Here is a 19,562-nt window from a genome sequence, read left to right as displayed (position 1 = left end):
GTATAAAAACAAAAACTGCAAATTATTTGAACCTAGCCGGCCAAATCCACGGTTACTGTTTTGCGACGTGGAATATTGGACGTTCACGTCGATGGTGTTGTGCTACCGATTGTCAGCCATTAAAATATCTTAGGAGTAACATTCGGTCACACTCTCACCTTCAAGACGTATGCCATCGAAGTTGTATCTAAAGTACAAATCCGCAACAAAATCCTCAAGTCGCTTGCCAGTAGCACTTGGGGAAAAGATGAAGAAACGTTGCTAGCCAATTGGCCGGCCACTCAACAGAATATCTAAACTACGATGATACAATCTTACCATAACCTTGCTCATACATATATGGCGAGAAGAAATGAATTGTAAGTTATTTAAGGCAGTGCTTGTGTTTTAAAAACATTTTCTTATGGTCCAAAAAGTTACTATGGCCTCATAAAATCACCGCTTGAATCGCAAAAATATTTTTTACACTAAGAATTTTTCAATTACTTTTGCAATTCCTTTGAGGAATCGGAAATTCGAAAGTACTTTTTCCATTCCTTGTAATGTAATTGGAAAATTTTTTCAATTACATTTGCAATTCCTTTCGAAAGTACTTGGGCAGAAATTACATTTGAACAAAGTATTTTTTTTTTCAATTACAAACAAAAAATTGTTTGTACTTGAGCCTCAAAAAACGAAATTACTTTTGGTATTTTTTTTTTTTTTTTTTTTTTGAGGAACTGAATTGTAATCATATCCTTTGCTGTGGAGGAAAGGAATTGATAATTTCCTCAAGTACATGTAATGGGGAATCGACGGGTATTGATTACCTAAAGTAATCATTACCATTACCAGCTGTGCTTGGAATGTAGGTTGAACCTTAAAACCATTTGCCCAGTGAAAATAGTTTTGCCTTCAACTTTTTTTGTAAATTTGTATACACCCGTAACTTTTTGGTCTTTCATTTCACGTGCTATTTCTTCTTCTTCAACGTGCTTAATGGAGGGGGCATAGATTACACTTTCAACCGAATTCAAGGTGTCATGGAATTTTACAACAATTGGACAAAGGTTGGGGTAAGATTTAACTTTCAGAAACCTGTCTGCTACTTGTGCGGTGCGCACCAAGGCAAGTATACCGTCCCGAAGTTGGGAAACTGAATCTGTTTCGGTTGATATAGCTTCAATTGATTTTTTAATGGCAAAAGGACTTAGCCGGGATAATGGTTTGTTATTGTCTGCGGATGAAATTAGAAGGAATTTTGGGTTATAGATTGGAGGGCATCTTCGGCGGAGTGCTGGGAAAGTCTCTTGTTTAGGATTAGCTTTCTGTCTTTTTCTGGTTGGGTTGTATAGATGATCACTTAACGCAGAAAAGCGATTCGGTGACCTATCCGGAGGTCCTGGAGCCATATTAATGCCAATATTTATTCAAAATATAAATTTAAATTAACACGTGGGCTTGATAAAAAAAAAAAGAAAAACAAAGGTAAGAATGAAGGAAAAAGAAATGGAGTGATTAACGGACCGTTAACACAATAACAATTGTAAGTCACAAAACTAGTCACTGAGAGAAAAACGACGTGTGAACGCTTTGATTGATAGTCGGCGACTGTACTTTTCCTAATTACCAAGAAATTTTATTTGCATTAACATTCCTCCGGAATTGGGGAAGTAATGCAATAAAAATTAAATTAAATTATACCGGAATCAACAAACGTTATTTAATTACACCATAAGTACAGTCCATAGTTATTGCGCAAAGTTCATATTAAAATTACAGTACCATTCCTTCGTAATTGGATAAGTTATGCAACTACATAACAATCAAAATATATTTCTTAGTCACTAGTTGTAATCTATTTACTTAACTATTTTAGTGACTAAGGAATATATTTTGATTGTTATGTAGTTGCATAACTTATCCATTACGAAGGAATGGTATTGTAATTTTAATATGAACTTTGCGCAATAACTATGGACTGTACTTATGGTGTAATTAAATAACGTTTGCTGATTCCGGTATAATGTAATTTCATTTTTATTGCATTACTTCCCCAATTCCGGAGGAATGTTAATGCAAATAAAATAATAATAAATATAACTATATAAACTTATCTGTAGAAAGGAATGTACTTATGATGAAATTGAATAACTTTTGGTAATTACTAAGTAATGTAATTTAATTGTTACTGCATTACTTTCCCAAATACTTTGAATTGAATTTTTGATATGATCTTTTCCCAATAACTTGTTTAGTTACTAAGTTATTTTTTTTAGGGATTTGGTTTAATGGAAGAATCTATATTTAATAGTCCCAGATTCCAGGTTATTATCAATCGTAAATGATGTTTAGTTAATTGATTAAATTTCCAGTGTTGTATTGACGAACGTTGAGCTCCATTAGTACACAATGGTAATACCAAAAGGCCAGAACCATGTGATTTTGTAATATTTATTTAAAAATGTGGCAGAGATCTTGAATCTCTATTTGCCAAGTTATTTCAATTGCATTTTATTAAGTATTTAATATGTTGTAATTATTATGATGAGTGCAATGAAAATTGCATTTATTTGATGATTGCAATAAAAAACTGCAGTTAGATGTATGCAACGAGAATTGCAGAGTATATAAAGCGAGCTGCTTTTCAACATAAAATATGTATGTAATCAATATTTTTTATACGCCGTTAATATGTTCCATTTGTTCGCGAAACACGTAAACGAGTGGGTTTTTAAATGAAACCACGCCAGTTTTAAAATCTCACTGGTTCCTGTTAGGAGTGCAAAAACACCACCATAACTCCAGGTCAGGGAAGCATTGCATCTCCCAATTCCGCCAAAACGCCAAGAGGGAGCACATATGCCAGCAATGAGGCCTATATTAATTTTCAGCTCAACCAAAAAAGCCCGAAAATATTGAAGTTGAGCTGAGGATGACACTGTACGTCCACTCGATCGAAAAGGCAAGAACGGAATGTAGTTACTAAGTTATGTAAATTACACTGGTCGACGGCCAAAATTTACCAGAGACGCCGTTATGAAATTCATATGTAAAACCACTCCCTGATTTCGAAAATCGAGTTCATTTTTGATTCTATGGTACCGTTTTTAAGATATTTGCAATTTACCGTTATTCGAAAAAACCAAAAAGATGGCTCCTTTTAATTACATATATCTCACGAACGGGTCAAGCAATTGCAAAAAAGTTTACAGAATCGGAAAGTAGATAAAATTTGTTATAAATGCATCATACATTAATTTTTGCTCAACCAGATAGTTTTCGAGATATTAGCTTATCATTTCAGATTTTTGTTTTTTTTTATGAAAAAATATGAAAAAAATTACTTTTTGCGAGGGCAGCATTCCAAAACCACAACTTTTTTCCAGATATTTTTTCTTTACGTAAAGCTCTGTTTAATTGGAAAAAAGATAAGCTATCATCGAAGAAAATCGATGCAAAACTAAGTAAGTTATAGGCGGTCAAATAAAAATACCCAGGTTGCGCAACTTCAACGTATACCTCAAAACGTATGTATGGTATAAAGAAGAGTGAAATATCTAGCTATGCTCTGTTTCTATTTAGTAATCTTTATCTTAATTTGATTTTACTATGTAGTCGAAATAATTATGTGTTCTACTTTGATGATGCTTATTCAGTTTAGGATCGGTTTCTCTCATGAGAAACCAGCAGTAATTCCCATCATTGCGACGTCCCAGAATCTTTGATATCGATTCTCAATTAATTTCATATGCTGATTAAACCTTTCACCATGTTCGTCACTTTCGTCGTCAAGATTTGCCGAAAAAAAGCTCAAATGTGAGTGCAGAAAGTAAATTTTTAAAGACATATTTACGCCTGGAAAGAAATTATTAGTTAGGTAAACAAGTTATAGAATTTTGGGAAATTAATTTTAATAAGCCTATAATATTTACCCATTTTCGCATAACTATTGATTAAGTCGTTCACTATCGGCTCGTAGTTAGGGCTTTTGTGTCTACCGAGTAAAGAAGCAACGACCTTTTCAAAGGATTCCCACGATGCTGCCTCACTGATGAGAGTAGTCCTTTGAATTGATTATTGTTGATCAACTTTTTTATTTGTGGTCCAACAAAAATACCTTCCTTTATCTTAGCTTGAGAAATATCTGGAAAGATTGTTTTCAAATAGTCGAATGCTTCGCCTTCTTTGTCCAAAGCCTTAACAAAGTGTTTAATGAAACCGAGCTTGATGTGTAAGGGTGGAAGTATGATTTTCTCTTTCTTGACAAGAGGGGTTTATTTGATGTTATCCACACCAATGGTAAACTCGACTCTTTCCGGCCAATCCTTTCTGACGTAGGGGTCCTTACGAGCTTGGCTATCCCACTTGCAGAGGAAGCAGCAGTGCTTGCTGTAGCCACTTTGTAGATCGCATAGCATTGCAACGACTTTGAGATCAGAACATATTTTCCAATCATGCTCTTCATATTTGATATATTTGAGTAGTTTTTGCATTTCCTCGTAGGTTTCCTTTGTATTTACTGCATGTGCGATCGGGATAGAAGGCTTTTTGTTACCAATATGCAATAATACAGCCTTCAAACTCAGTTTATTGCCGTCTATGAACAATCGCCACTCTTTTGAATCATATGTTTGACCAAATTCTTTGAATAAACCAGGAATGTCGTTGCAGTAGCATATACTGTCTTTCTTGGTTTAGTGTTTGGAAAATGGTTCGTGACGAGTTCTACAATATATCACCTTAACATCGGATGACACAAATTTAAATTGTTGCATACGAGAAGTGTGGATCTCGGCCTTTTCCTTGGATAGTTCCAAATCTCTTATCCAATCATTAAGTTGTGCTTGTGACAGAACGTTTCTCTCGTTTCCAATGCGAAATTCAGTACAACTTGATTCCCCGCACTCAGATATTACTGTTGACAATGGAACTGGATCCGCAACTGCCGTTGAATGTAGTACTGGTAATGTCACTGTAGGTACGCTGGCATAGGTTACTCTTCTTGATTTTCCAACACTTTTGTACTTTTGTTTTACAAATATAACACTCTATTAATGGCAAGTAGGTTCTCTCCATATCATTGGTGTATCAAATTTTATTTGTTGTCCTGATTCCGACTGAATCAATTCTACCCGACACGATGTACACAAAGTGTTCGGTGTCCATGGTTTTTTAGCATTTTTAGGCTCAATGCCAAAATACTTGGAGTATAAAGTTTTGATATGATCTGAAAACACTCGTCGTCGCCTTATGATAGTATATTGGCCACACATGAAACAGAATATATCTGGATCGTTATTACACTCAAATTCTGGCGTCCTTTTACTCATTTAATTTTTTTTTAATAAATCACGGTTTTGAAATTTGACTTATGATAATTTCATTCATAAATTGAACTTTTAACTAAATAGAAACAGAGCATAGCTAGATATTTCACTCTTCTTTATACCATACATACGTTTTGAGGTATACGTTGAAATTGCGCAACCTGGGTATTTTTATTTGACCGCCTATAACTTACGTAGTTTTGCATTGATTTTCTTCGATGATAGCTTATCTTTTTTTTAATTAAACAGAGCTTTACGTAGAGAAAAAATATCTGGAAAAAAAGTTGTGGTTTTGGAACGCTGCCCTCGCAAAGTGTAATTTTTTTCATATTTTTTCATAAAAAAAAAAAAACAAAAATCTGAAGTGATAAGCTAATATCTCAAAAACTAACTAGTTGAGAAAAAAACAATGTATGATACATTTATAGCAAATTTTAGTGTCTTTCTGTTTCTTTAAACTTGTTTCCTATTGCTTGACCCGTTCGTGAGACATACGTAATTAAAGGGAGCCATCTTTTTGGTGTTTTCGAATAACGGTAAATTGCAAATATCTCAAAAACGGTGCCATAGAATCAAAAATGAACTCAATTTTGGAAATCAGGGGGTTATTTTATATACGAATTTCATAACGGCGTTTCTGATAAAGAGAAAAAGTTGAAATTCGTGGTCTAGTGTTATTTTTCCCTTTGTAATGTTGTTCTTACTTATTTATGTACCTCCCACTTTCTATTTACAGATTGATTTCATCTTATATGCATCCCATCCTCACCATACTCGTGCCTAAATTACGCGAAGCCGATCCCAATCCGGGTGTTATATTAAATGTATTGCGAGCTATTGGTGACTTAGCTGAAGTAAATGGTGGCTCTAATGAAATGGAGTCATGGGCTGATGATTTACTCTCCATACTACTCGAAATGTTGGGTGATGCCGGTAGTCCAGAAAAACGCGGTGTTGCACTCTGGACACTCGGCCAATTGATAAGTGCTACTGGGCGCGTAGTAACACCTTATCACAAATATCCTGGCCTCATTGATATACTTATTAATTTCTTAAAAACTGAACAACGCCGCTCCATACGCCGTGAGACAATACGCGTACTTGGTTTACTAGGCGCTATGGATCCTTATAAGCACAAAATGAATAAAGGTTTGATTGATAGTCAAAAGGATAGTGTACTCATATCGTTGAGTGATTTTAAAATGGATGAGAATCAAGATATTTCGACAGCCGAATTACTTGTGAATATGAGTAATGTACTGGATGAATATTATCCTGCCGTTGCTATAGCAGCATTAATGCGTATATTACGCGATCCTACGTTAAGCAGCCGTCACACCAGTGTTGTACAAGCTATTACATTTATATTTAAAAGTTTAGGTATTAAATGTGTACCGTATTTGGCGCAAGTTCTGCCAAGTCTATTGGAGAACGTGCGCACAGCTGATATAAATTTGCGTGAGTTCCTCTTCCAACAATTGGCTATACTAGTGCAAATTGTTAAGCAACATATTATAAGTTATATGGGTGATATTTTCAAGTTAATCAAAGAATTTTGGACTGTCTATACGCCACTACAATTAACGTTAATCAATTTAATTGAACAAATCGCATTGGCATTGGGTTGTGAATTTCGTAATTATCTTTCACAATTAATACCACAAATTCTGCGTGTATTACAACATGACACATCCAAGGATCGCATGGTAACTAAGCGTCTACTGCAAGCGTTACAAAAGTTTGGCAATACTTTAGATGATTACTTGCATTTGATTGTGCCACCTATTGTTAAATTATTCGATGCACCTTATGTACCGCAACAGGTATCATTAGTAGCACTAGAGACTATTGATCATCTCGCATGGATACTTGATTTTACTGACTTTTCGTCACGCATCATACATCCATTGGTGCGCGTGCTTGAAGCTGAACCGGAACTGCGCGAACAAGCCATGTCTACACTCTGTTCGATGGTTATACAGTTGGGCAAGAAATATTTAGTTTTTGTTCCGCTTGTAGAACGTACGATTACCAAACATCGTATTGTCGATTCAAAATATGAGAAATTACTAACAAAAATTCAAAGTAATACCACAATGTGCCTAGATGATGAATTTCATATGCGTCAAGCTAAATTTAAATCCACCGAAATTGTTGCACCAAATAGTGGTAGCAATTTTGCTATGAAACGTCTAAATGTGTCAACAACAAATTTACGTGCTGCATGGCAAGTGACACGTCGTGTATCCAAAGACGATTGGGTTGAGTGGTTGAAACGTTTATCGATTGGTCTTTTGAAAGAGTCACGTTCGCAAGCATTGCGTGCTTGTCATGTTTTAGCTCAAGACTATGATAAATTGTTACGTGATTTATTTAATGCTGCCTTTATATCGTGCTGGACCGAGTTATCTTCGGAACATAAACATGAGCTAACAGAATCACTCATACAAGCGCTGCAGGTGACGGATATGCCAGAAATTACGCAAACCATTTTGAATTTAGCTGAATTTATGGAGCATTGTGACAAGGACCCAATACCGATTGAAACGAAGTTGTTGGGTACACGCGCCATGGCGTGTCGTGCTTATGCAAAAGCGTTACGTTACAAAGAGGAAGAATTTCAAACGCACAAGGATCCACAGGTGAGTAGTGGTAGAGAAAAAAAAATCAGTTTAACTAATATAATTACAGATAACTTTTTTGCCGATTACAAGGCGAGAGGGCGACGAAACTTGGTAACGGCTACGGAGTTGTCCTTGCCGTCTTCCTTCCTCGTCGTGCTTTAGCCGTTCTAATTGGAATTAAAGATAGAAATTTGTTGCCGGCAATTTGTAGCTGAACAGGTGAATAGGTTTATTTTTCATAGCATTGGCCATTGATACCACCATCCTCAAAATCATATTTCGACAATTTAAAACAACTTCAGGGTATTTTGCTCACGTAATTATGTCAGGTTTAAGAATCCGGAAACGGAATCCAACAGTTTTTCATACAGATGCGTTTAACGTAATCTTATACATATGAGTAGATTGCACATCTATATATATAAAAATCAAATTATGTGTGTGTGTGTGTGCGTTCGCTATGGAAACGTATTTCCTCACCAATTTTGGCTATATGTTCCTTCGATCAACACGAAGGTTTTAAGCTAAAAATAATTTCGATATATAAAAGGGGCGTGGCACCTCCCATACAAATGGAATCTTTGGTACTGCATAACTCTGAAGATATACATGCCAGAACATTGAAGTCAATCCCTAACACCACCAAGAAAATGTAGAATTAGGAAAAGGGGGCACCTCCCATACAAATGGAATATATTGTGACGAATATTAGCAACACTAAGGGATACTATCATCTCTAAGCCAATACTAAGCAGTGACTTGTATGCACATGAACAAATCAATCATTATGTCTATACATATTGTAACGAATTTGCTTGCAAATCCTCTTATTTGCCTTTTTGCTAAGTTCGTATCACTAAACTGTTGAATAAATAACTCCAATATTGAATAATGGAAAAATGGCCTTTATTAAAGTACTTCACAATAACACTTATACTTTGCAACTAACTGGCTTAATAACCAAACTGATAGCTTAAATGAAACTGACTTTCAAAATAATACTGCTATTGCTCGCTAGATATCGTCTTAATCGAAACTTCCCATAGCGCCTCTACCGCTGATGCTTTTATACTCTGTGATTTCTTCGTGGCATCTTCTAGGCGCTTCCAGAATTTTACTTAGTTATAAATTTCTCAGCTACAACTACAGATGTATAATTTCTCATTTGAGTAATACTTGTCCAAATTATTGCCCTCTCTTGTGACAACTCAGATAAGATATATGCATGTGTTTGTGCATTGACTCTTAGCTGCTCGTATGCATACATGGTACATATGTGTAGACGCAATTATTGTTTCGTTTATGTAGATACATAATGATTGAATTATTGATGTGAATTCACGTCACTGCTTAGCATCGGCTTAGAGATACCAGCACCCCTTAGTTTTGCTAATATTCGTAACAATATGTATGCCCATACAAGCAGCGGAGAGCAACGCACAAACACATGCATATATCTGAGATACTCCCCAAAGTAGGCAATCATCTGTGGAAGTATCACTCACATATACACGAGCATGGGCTATGCGAGTAGCTATAATAATCGTGCATCTGTAGTTATAGCTGAGAAATTTATAGCTGGTAAACGAGTAGTAAATTCTAGAAATAGAAACGCCTAGAAGTATGCGAACGAGACATTACAGAGTATAAAAGGAGGTAAAGCTGAGTAAGCAGTAATCCGTTTGATTTAAGCACGCTATCTGTCGAGAAGTAGAAGTGTTATTGTAGTCTAATAAAGACCATTTTGCATTATTGAATATTGGAGTTATTTATTCAACAGTTTAGTGATTCGAACGTTAGCAGAAGGTTGCAAATAAGCGGAATTGCACTAAATTCGTTACAATATCATACTGTATATCTCTGGATGTAGTAATGGTAGGATAATGAAAATTGGTAAGAAGCTATATGACGTTAAGTCATAACACCTCCAATAAAATTTGAAATTGGGAAAAAAGGGACGTGGCACCTTCCCTACAAATGAAATTTTTCAGAACTATGGCTATCGTACAAACTTAGGTTATTTTAACACCTAAAGTTTGACTGCATTGTTGAGTTTGGCTGTTATTCCTTTTGGACGTTTAGTAATCTGCCGCCGTTAAAAAAATTTGTTAGCTTCACTCTATCTACATGGGGTATTCCATCCTAAAATGCTATAACTTTTTCAAAAATTGACCGTTTGGGATCTTTTTTTTTCAAAAATTTGTTTTTAAATGTACTTTTCGGAAAAAATACAAAAAAATGTTTAAAGTTTTTTTTTTGTAATTTTTCAGTTCGAATTTCGCTCTTTTTTTCTCATAAAAAACTGCAATCAATTCTGCAATCATCCCCACTAATCCCGGAGTGGGCCGAGAATTTTTTATTTTTTTTTTTTATTTAATTGAAAAAAAATATACTTTAAGATTTTTTTTTGTATTTTTTCCGAAAAGTACATTTAAAAACATATTTAAAAAAAAAAATGATCCCAAACGGCCAATTTTTGAAAAAGTTATAGCATTTTGAAAAAAACACCGTTTTCCAACTCAAAATAAGTTTTAAATATTTTGAAAAAGACACCGCTATAACTTTTTCAAAAATTAACCGTTTGGGATCATTTTGTTTTTTTTTTTTGAATATGTTTTTAAATGTACTTTTCGGAAAAAATACAAAAAAAAATTTAAAGTTTTTTTTTTCAATTAAATAAAAAAAAAAAAAAAATTCTCGGCCCACTCCGGGATTAGTGGGGATGATTGCAGAATTGATTGAAGTTTTTTATGAGAAAAAAAGGCTGAAATTCGAAAAATCTCGAAAAACTGAAAAATTACAAAAAAAAAACTTTAAAAATTTGTTTGTATTTTTTCCGAAAAGTATATTTAAAAACAAATTATTAAAAAACGAAAAAGATCCCAAACGGTCAATTTTTTGAAAAAGTTATAGCATTTTGAAAACAAAAACGGTGTTTTTTTAAAAATTCATAACTTTTTTTGAGTTGGATGAAAAAATTTGAAAAACTTCTGAAAAACGTCGTTCGTAAGCTAGAAAAAGAAGAAAAAGTTTCAGCCAATTCTAAATGGGTCGGGTTCAAAATTGGTCGAAATGGGATGGAATACCCCATATATAAAAATTAAATTCTGTGTGTGTGTGTTCGCTATGGAAACGTATTTCCCACACTTCAATCATCACCAAATTTTGGTTATGGGTTCTTCGATCAACGGGAAGGTTTTAGGCTAAAAAAAAAATTCGATATATAAAAGGGGCGTGGCACCTCCCATACAAATGGAATCTTTGGTACTGCATAACTTTGAAGGTATACATGCCAGAACATTGAAATTCAATAAGGAGTTATATGAGGTCAATCCCTAACACCACCAAGAAAATGCGGAAACGGGAAAAAGGGGGCGTGGCACCTCCCATACAAAAGGGATCTTTGTTACTGCATAACTTTGAAGGTATACATGGCAGATACGTTGAAATTCAATAAGGAGTTATATGAGGACAATCCCTAACACCACCAAGAAAATATGGAATTGGGAAAAAGGGGGCGTGGCACCTCCCATACAAATGGAATATATTATACTGCATATATCTGGATGTCGTAATGGTAGGATAATGAAAATTGGTAAGGAGCTATGCGACGTTAAGTCCTAACACCTCAAGTAAAATGTGGAATGGGGAAAAACTAAACTAACTAAATAGCTGCCGTACAAAATTAAGTTATTTTAACACCTAAAGTTTGACTGCATTGTTGAGTTTGGCTGTTATGCCTTTTGGACGTTTAGTAATCTGCCGCCGTTAAAAAAAATTGTTTAGCTTCAGTTTATCTACATCTATATATATAAAAAGAAGTGTACATTTTGATTGTCACTCCATAACTCGAGAACGGATAGAAAGATTGCCATGAAATTTTTAGGAAAGATACAGGAAGGAGAGATGATGGTTAGTAGATTTTGAAATCCCAAATCGGTTTAGCCATTCTTGAGATATGATTTTTTTTTAGAAAAAATTCAAAATTTGAAAAAAAAAATAAAAAGAAGTGTACATTTTGATTGTCACTCCATAACTCTTGTGTTTATAGAATAGATATAGATATAGCCCAAAACGTGGACACGGGTACCCCTAGAATGTGTTTATACAGTATGGATATCAAATGAAAGCTGTTGATGAGTGCTATAGTACAGGATAATTTTCATACAACTGGGGGCTAGGGCCTCGAGATATATCCCAAAACGTGGACCCGGGTACCCCTAGAATGTGTTTATACAATATGGATATCAAATGAAAACTGTTGATGAGTTCTATAGTATAGGATAATTTTCATACAACTGTCACACACGTATATTTTCGTTTGACAAGGCGGAACCGACACACTTACCCGTATTTTAGTATTCTTTAGAATTTATTAGACAGGATAGCTTTTTGTAATTACTAAATTGTAGGCGTTTTAATTATATGATTTTAATGATGATTTACAGAGTTTATATTTTAATATTTTAGCAGAGTTACGAAATTAGTCCAGAGTGTTTCACGAGCGCGAGTTGATGGCTTAACTGTTCTTTTTTCAACTTACGTAGCGTCTGTCGGGTTTTAGGTTTTTGTTAGCAGAGTTGTATTTTAATAGCTTTGGTCAGTAGAGTTGTATTTTAGTAGTTTTAGTCAGTGATGTGTAGAGTATGCGTGACAACTCGGCCTTTCCTGACTAGAGATCGGCCTCGATGTCTTCGTCGGTTGATTCCTCGATATCCAATTTAGGACTGGTGTAGCACCACGGTTTCATTTTATCCACGGTGTAAACTGAGCAAAACTTTTTCGATGTGACTTAATAACCAGGTATATCTTCGATGAGGTATCTGTCGTTGCCCAACGTTTTTCGAATAATATATGGACCACGATACTTTGGCTCAAGTTTTCTAGATTCGCCTACAGATGCAGGCTCGTTTTCTATAACCACAATGTCATTTTCAGCATAGACCTTTGGTGTTGCATGTTTACGATCAAACCGTTGTTTCCATTTTTCTTGTTCGTTGCGTATGTTGATTGTTGCTTGTTGACGTTTATCGGCGATGCTTGTTGGTGATTCGTGTTCAATATCATCATGAATTGCAGCTATGACTTGGTTTTGAATAACATCCCTAAGATTGAAGTCAAACACAAGTTGATTTGGGCTAAAATCTGTCGTTGAGTTCTTCTGGGAATTAACGGCCCATTGTAAGTCTCGAAGCGTTAAATCCCAATCTTTCGTTTCTTCGGTCGTTGTTCGTATAAAGGAAAGTATTATTTGATTGGCGCGCTCCACCTGACCATTAGCTCTTGGAGTACGCACGGCGGTTTTAATATGCTGGATGTTGTTATTGTCGCAATAGGATTCGAAACCTTTGGACGTAAACGCCGTACCCCGATCAGATACAATCTGTGATGGAAGTCCAAAGTAACTCGTTATCTCATTCAGTGTTTTTAGTACATGAACCGTTTTGGTATCTCGAACAGCTTTCACGATAAGAAATTTGCTAAATGCATCAGAAATCGCGAGGACGTAGCAATTTCCGCGTTTGCTTCGTACAAACGGACCAATGTGGTCGATATGTATACGGTAAAATGGTATTGGTTTTACTTCGCTGTAGTGAAGACTACCCTCAGTTTTTCCCGAACGTTGCTTTTTATAACAGCACTCGACGCACGCTGTTATATAATGCTTTACATATTTACGCATTTGCGGAAACCAATACGTTTGTCTAAGACGCTCTAAAGTTTTTTCTACTCCTTGATGTCCTGTTTTATCGTGACAGTATTGGAGTATTCGCCAACGTACAGCTTTTGGGACCACAAACCTGAGCCCTTCTGGCTGTTTACGGTATAAACGATGGTTTTGAATTTGATATACTTGTTTCATATTCTTTTCTTCCGCGGATTTCACTGAAAAATTTAAAATTGAATTTATTTCGTGGAGTTTTCCATCCTGCAACTGCATCGTTAGTCGTCTACGTTCGCCGTTACCTTAAGAACTAAACCTGCTGGTTCAACCTCTCTACTGGGTTCGTTTGGAATACGACTTAACGCATCCACATGTTGGAGACGAGAACCTTCACGATGCGTGCATTCAAAATCGTATTCAAGTAACTTAAGCCACCAGCGAGCAATTTTTGGCTTAAGTTCCTTGTTTTCCTTAACCTGTGCAATAGCAGAGCAATCTGTTACCACACGAAAACGCTTGCCTAATAGGTATATTCGAAATCGTTCCAAAGTTTCTACAATGGCTAGAACTTCAAGTTCATAACTATGATATTTATTTTCGCTGCTCGTACAGTGACGACTATAATAAAAACAGGCTTCCAATTTTTACCGTCTGATGACTGCAATAGCACACCGGCAAGACCTACGCTGCTTGCATCAGTGTGGACTTCATGTTGCGCGTCAGGGTCGTATAAAGTGAGAATAGGCTCGGCTGTTAATGCTTTAATGAGCTTGGTAAACGCGTTTTGCTGGTCTTCGGCCCAAACAAAATTTTCGATATTTTCTTTGTGTAAAAGCTGCGTTAACGGTTTAGCGATTAGCGAATAATTTTCAACAAATTTCCGGAAGAATCCTGTGAGACCAAGGAATCTTCTTACCTCGGTAATATTTTTCGGTGTAGGAAAATTTAACATTGCGTTAATTTTTGACTTACCAGGCGTAATTCCATTTTTGTCTATAGCGTGACCTAAATGGTCGATTTTCTTTTCCAAGAATTTACATTTATCGATGTGTAATGTGAGGTTTGCGTCTTTTAGTAACATTAAAAATTTTTTTAATCGACTTAGTCCTTCGTCAACAGTTTTACTGGGTATAATCACATCGTCTAAATACACAAGCATTTCGTTATGTGGCATTTTCGACACAATGTTATTCATTACGCACTGAAACACGGCTGGTGCATTAACGAGACCAAAAGGCATTCTATTAAATTCATAGTGTCCTTCTGTGGTTACGAACGCGGTAAATTTTTTAGAGTTTTCGTCAATTTCGATCTGGTGATAACCCATTCTTAAATCAAGGGTCGTAAGTTGTTTTAAAGTTTTTTTGTTTAAGCATCTATAATCGACACATAATCTATGACCGCCACTTTTTTTATCAACGAGTACGACTGGCGGTGGTCGTACGACCAAGATGAACGACTCATTAACTGACTATAATAAGGACGATGTAAAGAGGGGGACTGAGTCGCAATCCAAGGACGACAAATACGAATTAAGCGATGCGTCGGACTCGGGGAGCGAGAGTAGTGCTGATTCAATGAGCTCCGTATTGGAGAAGCACACAAATGAAAACGGAGTAGAAGAGTGGAGAAGGGTACAGAGCAGAGGAAGAAAAAGAGCTCTCTCGCAGTACCGTGCAGCACTAAGAATTGTTCAACGCTTGGGAGCAGTGGTCGACCCAACAGAAGTGGAGATCGAGCGCTTGGAATGGGCCCATGAAGCGGTAGAAATAGGTCGAAGGCAGTTCAAAAGGTTTGCTGCGAGAAACCCTCGGTTCTGCAACCGGTACGAGGAGGAAGAAGCGTCGAATGGCAGAATGAAGAGGCAACGTTCGGCGGAAGGCGATAAGCCTGCTTTCAAGAGGCAGAAAGGACCCAGTCCTAGAGCCGTGAGGCAGGGCAGTCGCATAGACAAGACAAGTAGGCCCAAAGCTGTAAGACAGATGGGCTCCAATAGCGAGGTAGCAACTACCTCGAAAGCTGCGAGTCAGAGGGAAGTTCCAATTAAGGAAGTAGGAGATAAGTCAAAGGGAGATAACGCTAATACTGTTTTCACACAGAAACTTAATGATCTCATTTCACCTGCTAATGAAATCGTAAATTTTTTGCTTTCACACAGAAGTAACTGCTCGATTAGTATCAAGGATGAGACAGACAATCATGGTGGAACGATACAAGGTGGGAGCATGGTGACATACCTACAAACAAAAAAAAATTCCATGTACTTGTAAATTCGATGGACAAATGTCAAAATCGTACTGCGCCGTTAGTTGATGTATCAAATCAAATAAAAAAGGTTATAATCAGCTGTTCGATGCGGCCACCTTGTATCGTTCCGCCATGCAGACAATGACATTTGCTTTGAAAACTAAGAAACGGAAACGGAAGCGGAACGCTGCCAACAGAGTTGCATTGTGCTTTTGACTTCATTAGGCATTCGATTAGCTACGAATGAAATAATAATAGATTCGAATTTTGTAGGGGAGATTGAGCTCAATAAGCGTCTTAATGTAGAAAATTGCCTTTATTATTCAATAAGCCGTCTGTGTGAAATTAGTATAAGACTCCGGCTTTCTCGGAGGCGCTATAGGGAGTTAACGCTAAAACTCCGGCTTTCTCGGAGGTGCCAAAGGGAGATAACACTAAGACTCCTGCTTTTCCCGAGAAGATGAGTGATGTGGCAAAGCAGTCACTGACTGTGGCGCTGGTTGATCGTAGCAGTCCTTTCGGACAAATGACTACTGAAAGGTGGAGATCTGTGGAAAGGGAGCTTATTAGCTTAATGCTCAAGATGATGCGGGAACAACCAAGAAAGCCCCTTCCAACCTTTGATTCGGGGGGATGGTATAACGGTGTGAAGATGATAGCGTGCGACAACATCGCGAGCTTGCAGTGGCTGGAGGAAGTGGTTCCAAACCTCCAAAGGCAAGGCACGAACGCGCGGTTTGAGGTGGTGGATAAAGCGCAAATCCCCACGGTACCAAAAGTTAAGGTATGGATACCATGCGTGATGAAGTCGGAGGATACACTGCGACTTCTGCAGAATCAGAATCCGAACATACCGACACAGGATTGGAAGGTACTTGCTGTATCTCGGCCTACCGAGGATGGTCAGTTCTACTTCTTCCAAATAAACAAGCAGGCGGAGGATATTTTGTACACGCAGCTTGGTAAAATGTCCTTTGGCACTGGCAAAATTTACATGCGACTCAGGAAAAGAAGTCCCGAGGATAAAAACCCTAACACGCTAGAGGTGGGCGAAGTCGAAAAGGACTTCAAAAGTCTAAGGGAAAAAAGACAATTGGAGGTCCCCGACGTCACCACGAACGTGCTAGAAGAGGACCAACCGCTAAATGGTGCTGTGACTCGCACAGAGGAACACCCTGCACAACAGTCACGATAGGCTGAAGGGGGCATCGAATACTCTAAACCAAAAGGGCAAGGGGAGGACGACGACGTCAAGACGGAGGTGCTGGAGGGGGACAAACAGCCCAATGGTGCTGCGAGTCCTACAGATAAACCTCCAACACAGTAAAGTGGCGTCGAGCGAACTCCTCATAACCCTTGAGGAGGGTTCGTTTGACGTGGCGCTGATCCAGGAGCCGTGGCTCTCATCGGGAGGAAAAGTTTCTGGACTTAGCGCGCGCGGGTTTGGCGTTTACTACGCGCAAACGGAAGGACGGGTGCTAGCTGTAGTAATGGTAAGGAAACAGCTGCATTCATATATGCTGCCTAATTACACCACTGAGGATCTCGTAGCGGTGGCCGTTGAGCAAAAGAATAAGCAGGCATTTATCCTAGCGTCCTGCTACATGGCTAATGCTGCGGAGGTCCCACCGATGGAGTGCAAAAGGCTAGTACAGGAGGAAGGGCGCAAAGGGCGGTTGGTCATAGGCGCAGATGCAAATGCGCACCACAATGCGTGGGGAAGAGCAGATACGAACGAGAGAGGCGAATCTCTGTTTTGTTACATCCTGCAAACCAATTTGCAGATAGCCAACAGGGGAAATGTCCCTACATACATTGGTCCAACATCCAGCAATGTTCTGGATATTACATTGAGCTCCGAGCGTGATATATCAAGGCATGATTGGTTCTTGATAGACCATCCTTCTCCGACCATGCGTATATCAGCTTCAACATCCCCCTAAAAAGGGTAGAGAAGGGTGGAACCTTTAGAAACCCTAGGTCAACGAACTGGACTAAATTCCAGAAACATGTAGAAACAAAACTGGGACAACCCAAAGAGGTTGCTAATGTAGAGGAACTGGAAGAGTCGAATGAATTCCTAACAAGGACGCTTATGACTGCGTATAACAAAGCTTGCCCTCTAAGAAGATTCAGAGGAAAAGCAAAGCCGCCATGGTGGAGCAATGAGCTGAGTCTTCTAAGAAGACAGGTTAAAGAAATGTTTAAGCTCACAAAGACCGCGGAAAGCGAAGCGTGTCGGGACGAGTACAGGGATCTACTGAGGATCTACAAGCGTGCAGTGAAGACGTTTTCTAACTTTAAATCGCCGGGCCCAGATGGTATATTCCCGGCCATGCTACAAGTCTCAAGTAGGGCGGTCGTGGAATGGCTTAAAATAATAGTCGATGGGTGCATACGACTGAATCATGTACCGCACTCTTGGAGAACTGCTCGTGTAGCTTTCCTACCAAAGGCGGGGAAGATCGGTGACATGTATTCCAAAGACTATAGACCCATTAGCTTAACATCATTTCTGAGAGGCTGATAGATGTGTACATAAAGTCCAACGTGGATGAAAAGCTGCTCTCCACAACACAGCATGCGTACACCAAAGGCAAGTCGGTAGACACCGCATTGCATAGGGTGGTAATAAGCATAGAGAAATCCCTGGAATATAAGGAGTATGCTCTAGGAGTCTTCTTGGACATTGCCGGGGCTTTCAATAATGTTGCAAAATGGGCGATTATGGATGGTCTTAATTACATTAAAGTACATCCTGCCTTAATCAGATGGATCGGCTGCATGTTAAATTGCAGAAAGATTACATCACAATGGGGATTGTACGAAGCCACGAAATCAGTGGACAGGGGCACGCCGCAGGGAGGGGCGCTATCACCTCTGCTGTGGACGCTGGTCATCAACCAACTGCTCAGGCAATTCGATGAGGGACCCGTAAAACTTACGGCTTACGCAGATGACGTTGCAATTGTCATAAGTGGAAAGTGCCTTCCAACGATTAGTTCTTTGATGGATCGGGCGCTTCGCGATATTCATACCTGGGCATCTAATGTCGGGTTGAAAGTCAATGCGGAGAAGACGGATATGGTCTTGTTTACAAAGAGGTACAAGGTCCCAAATTGGACCAGACCTAAGTTAGGAGGGGTGACCTTACAGGAGAAACCTTGCACAAAATATTTAGGAATCATCCTAGATAGTAAGCTGTCATGGAAGCTCAACGTGGAGGAGAGGGTCAAGAAGGCCTCAACGGCACTCTACGCATGTCTTTCTCATTGGGTTTTTACAGCGATTGTAAGCCCTATTCTATACTATGGAGTTCTTGTTTGGTGGAAAGCCACACAAAAACCAACATACCTCAAAAAATTAGAGGGGGTATGCAGACTATCGATGCTTAGCATTACGGGAGCCCTGAAAACAACCCCGACGGCTGCACTGTATGCCATTTTGCACATCCCACCTGTAGACCTGGTAGCAAAGAACAAAGCGTTAACGACCGCAACCAGGCTCGGTGCTTCGGGCAGCTTGAGCGCCGACCATATGGCCATAGTAGTATAGCGTCATCAATCACAAGACGAACAGACTACATGATTCCCTATCTGCGCTTCGAGGGAGATCTTAAGGCCACAATAGAGGTGGACGGTTGGCGCAAGGGTGCGCAAATGGCGGACGAGGCGATACATGTGTACACCGATGGTTCCAAAGTAGTGGAAGGAGTAG

At 38.3% G+C, this 19,562-nt stretch overlaps 1 protein-coding gene across 1 annotated transcript in view; it reads left to right on the top strand.

Moving 5' to 3' along the window:
* Positions 1 to 19,562, top strand: part of mTor (serine/threonine-protein kinase Tor) — an 88,328-nt gene that overhangs the window by 15,967 nt on the left and 52,799 nt on the right. The window contains exon 5 of the mRNA XM_067768396.1: positions 6,046 to 7,951. Within this exon, the coding sequence (XP_067624497.1) occupies positions 6,046 to 7,951 (1,906 nt within the window). The remainder of the gene's footprint in view (positions 1 to 6,045; positions 7,952 to 19,562) is intronic.

The sequence above is a fragment of the Eurosta solidaginis genome, chromosome 2, assembly GCF_040869045.1.
Source record: "Eurosta solidaginis isolate ZX-2024a chromosome 2, ASM4086904v1, whole genome shotgun sequence".
In the NCBI taxonomy this organism is placed as follows: domain Eukaryota; kingdom Metazoa; phylum Arthropoda; class Insecta; order Diptera; family Tephritidae; genus Eurosta; species Eurosta solidaginis.
The sequence above is the reverse complement of the archived record's forward strand: the minus strand, read 5'-3'. Positions and strand labels throughout refer to the sequence as shown.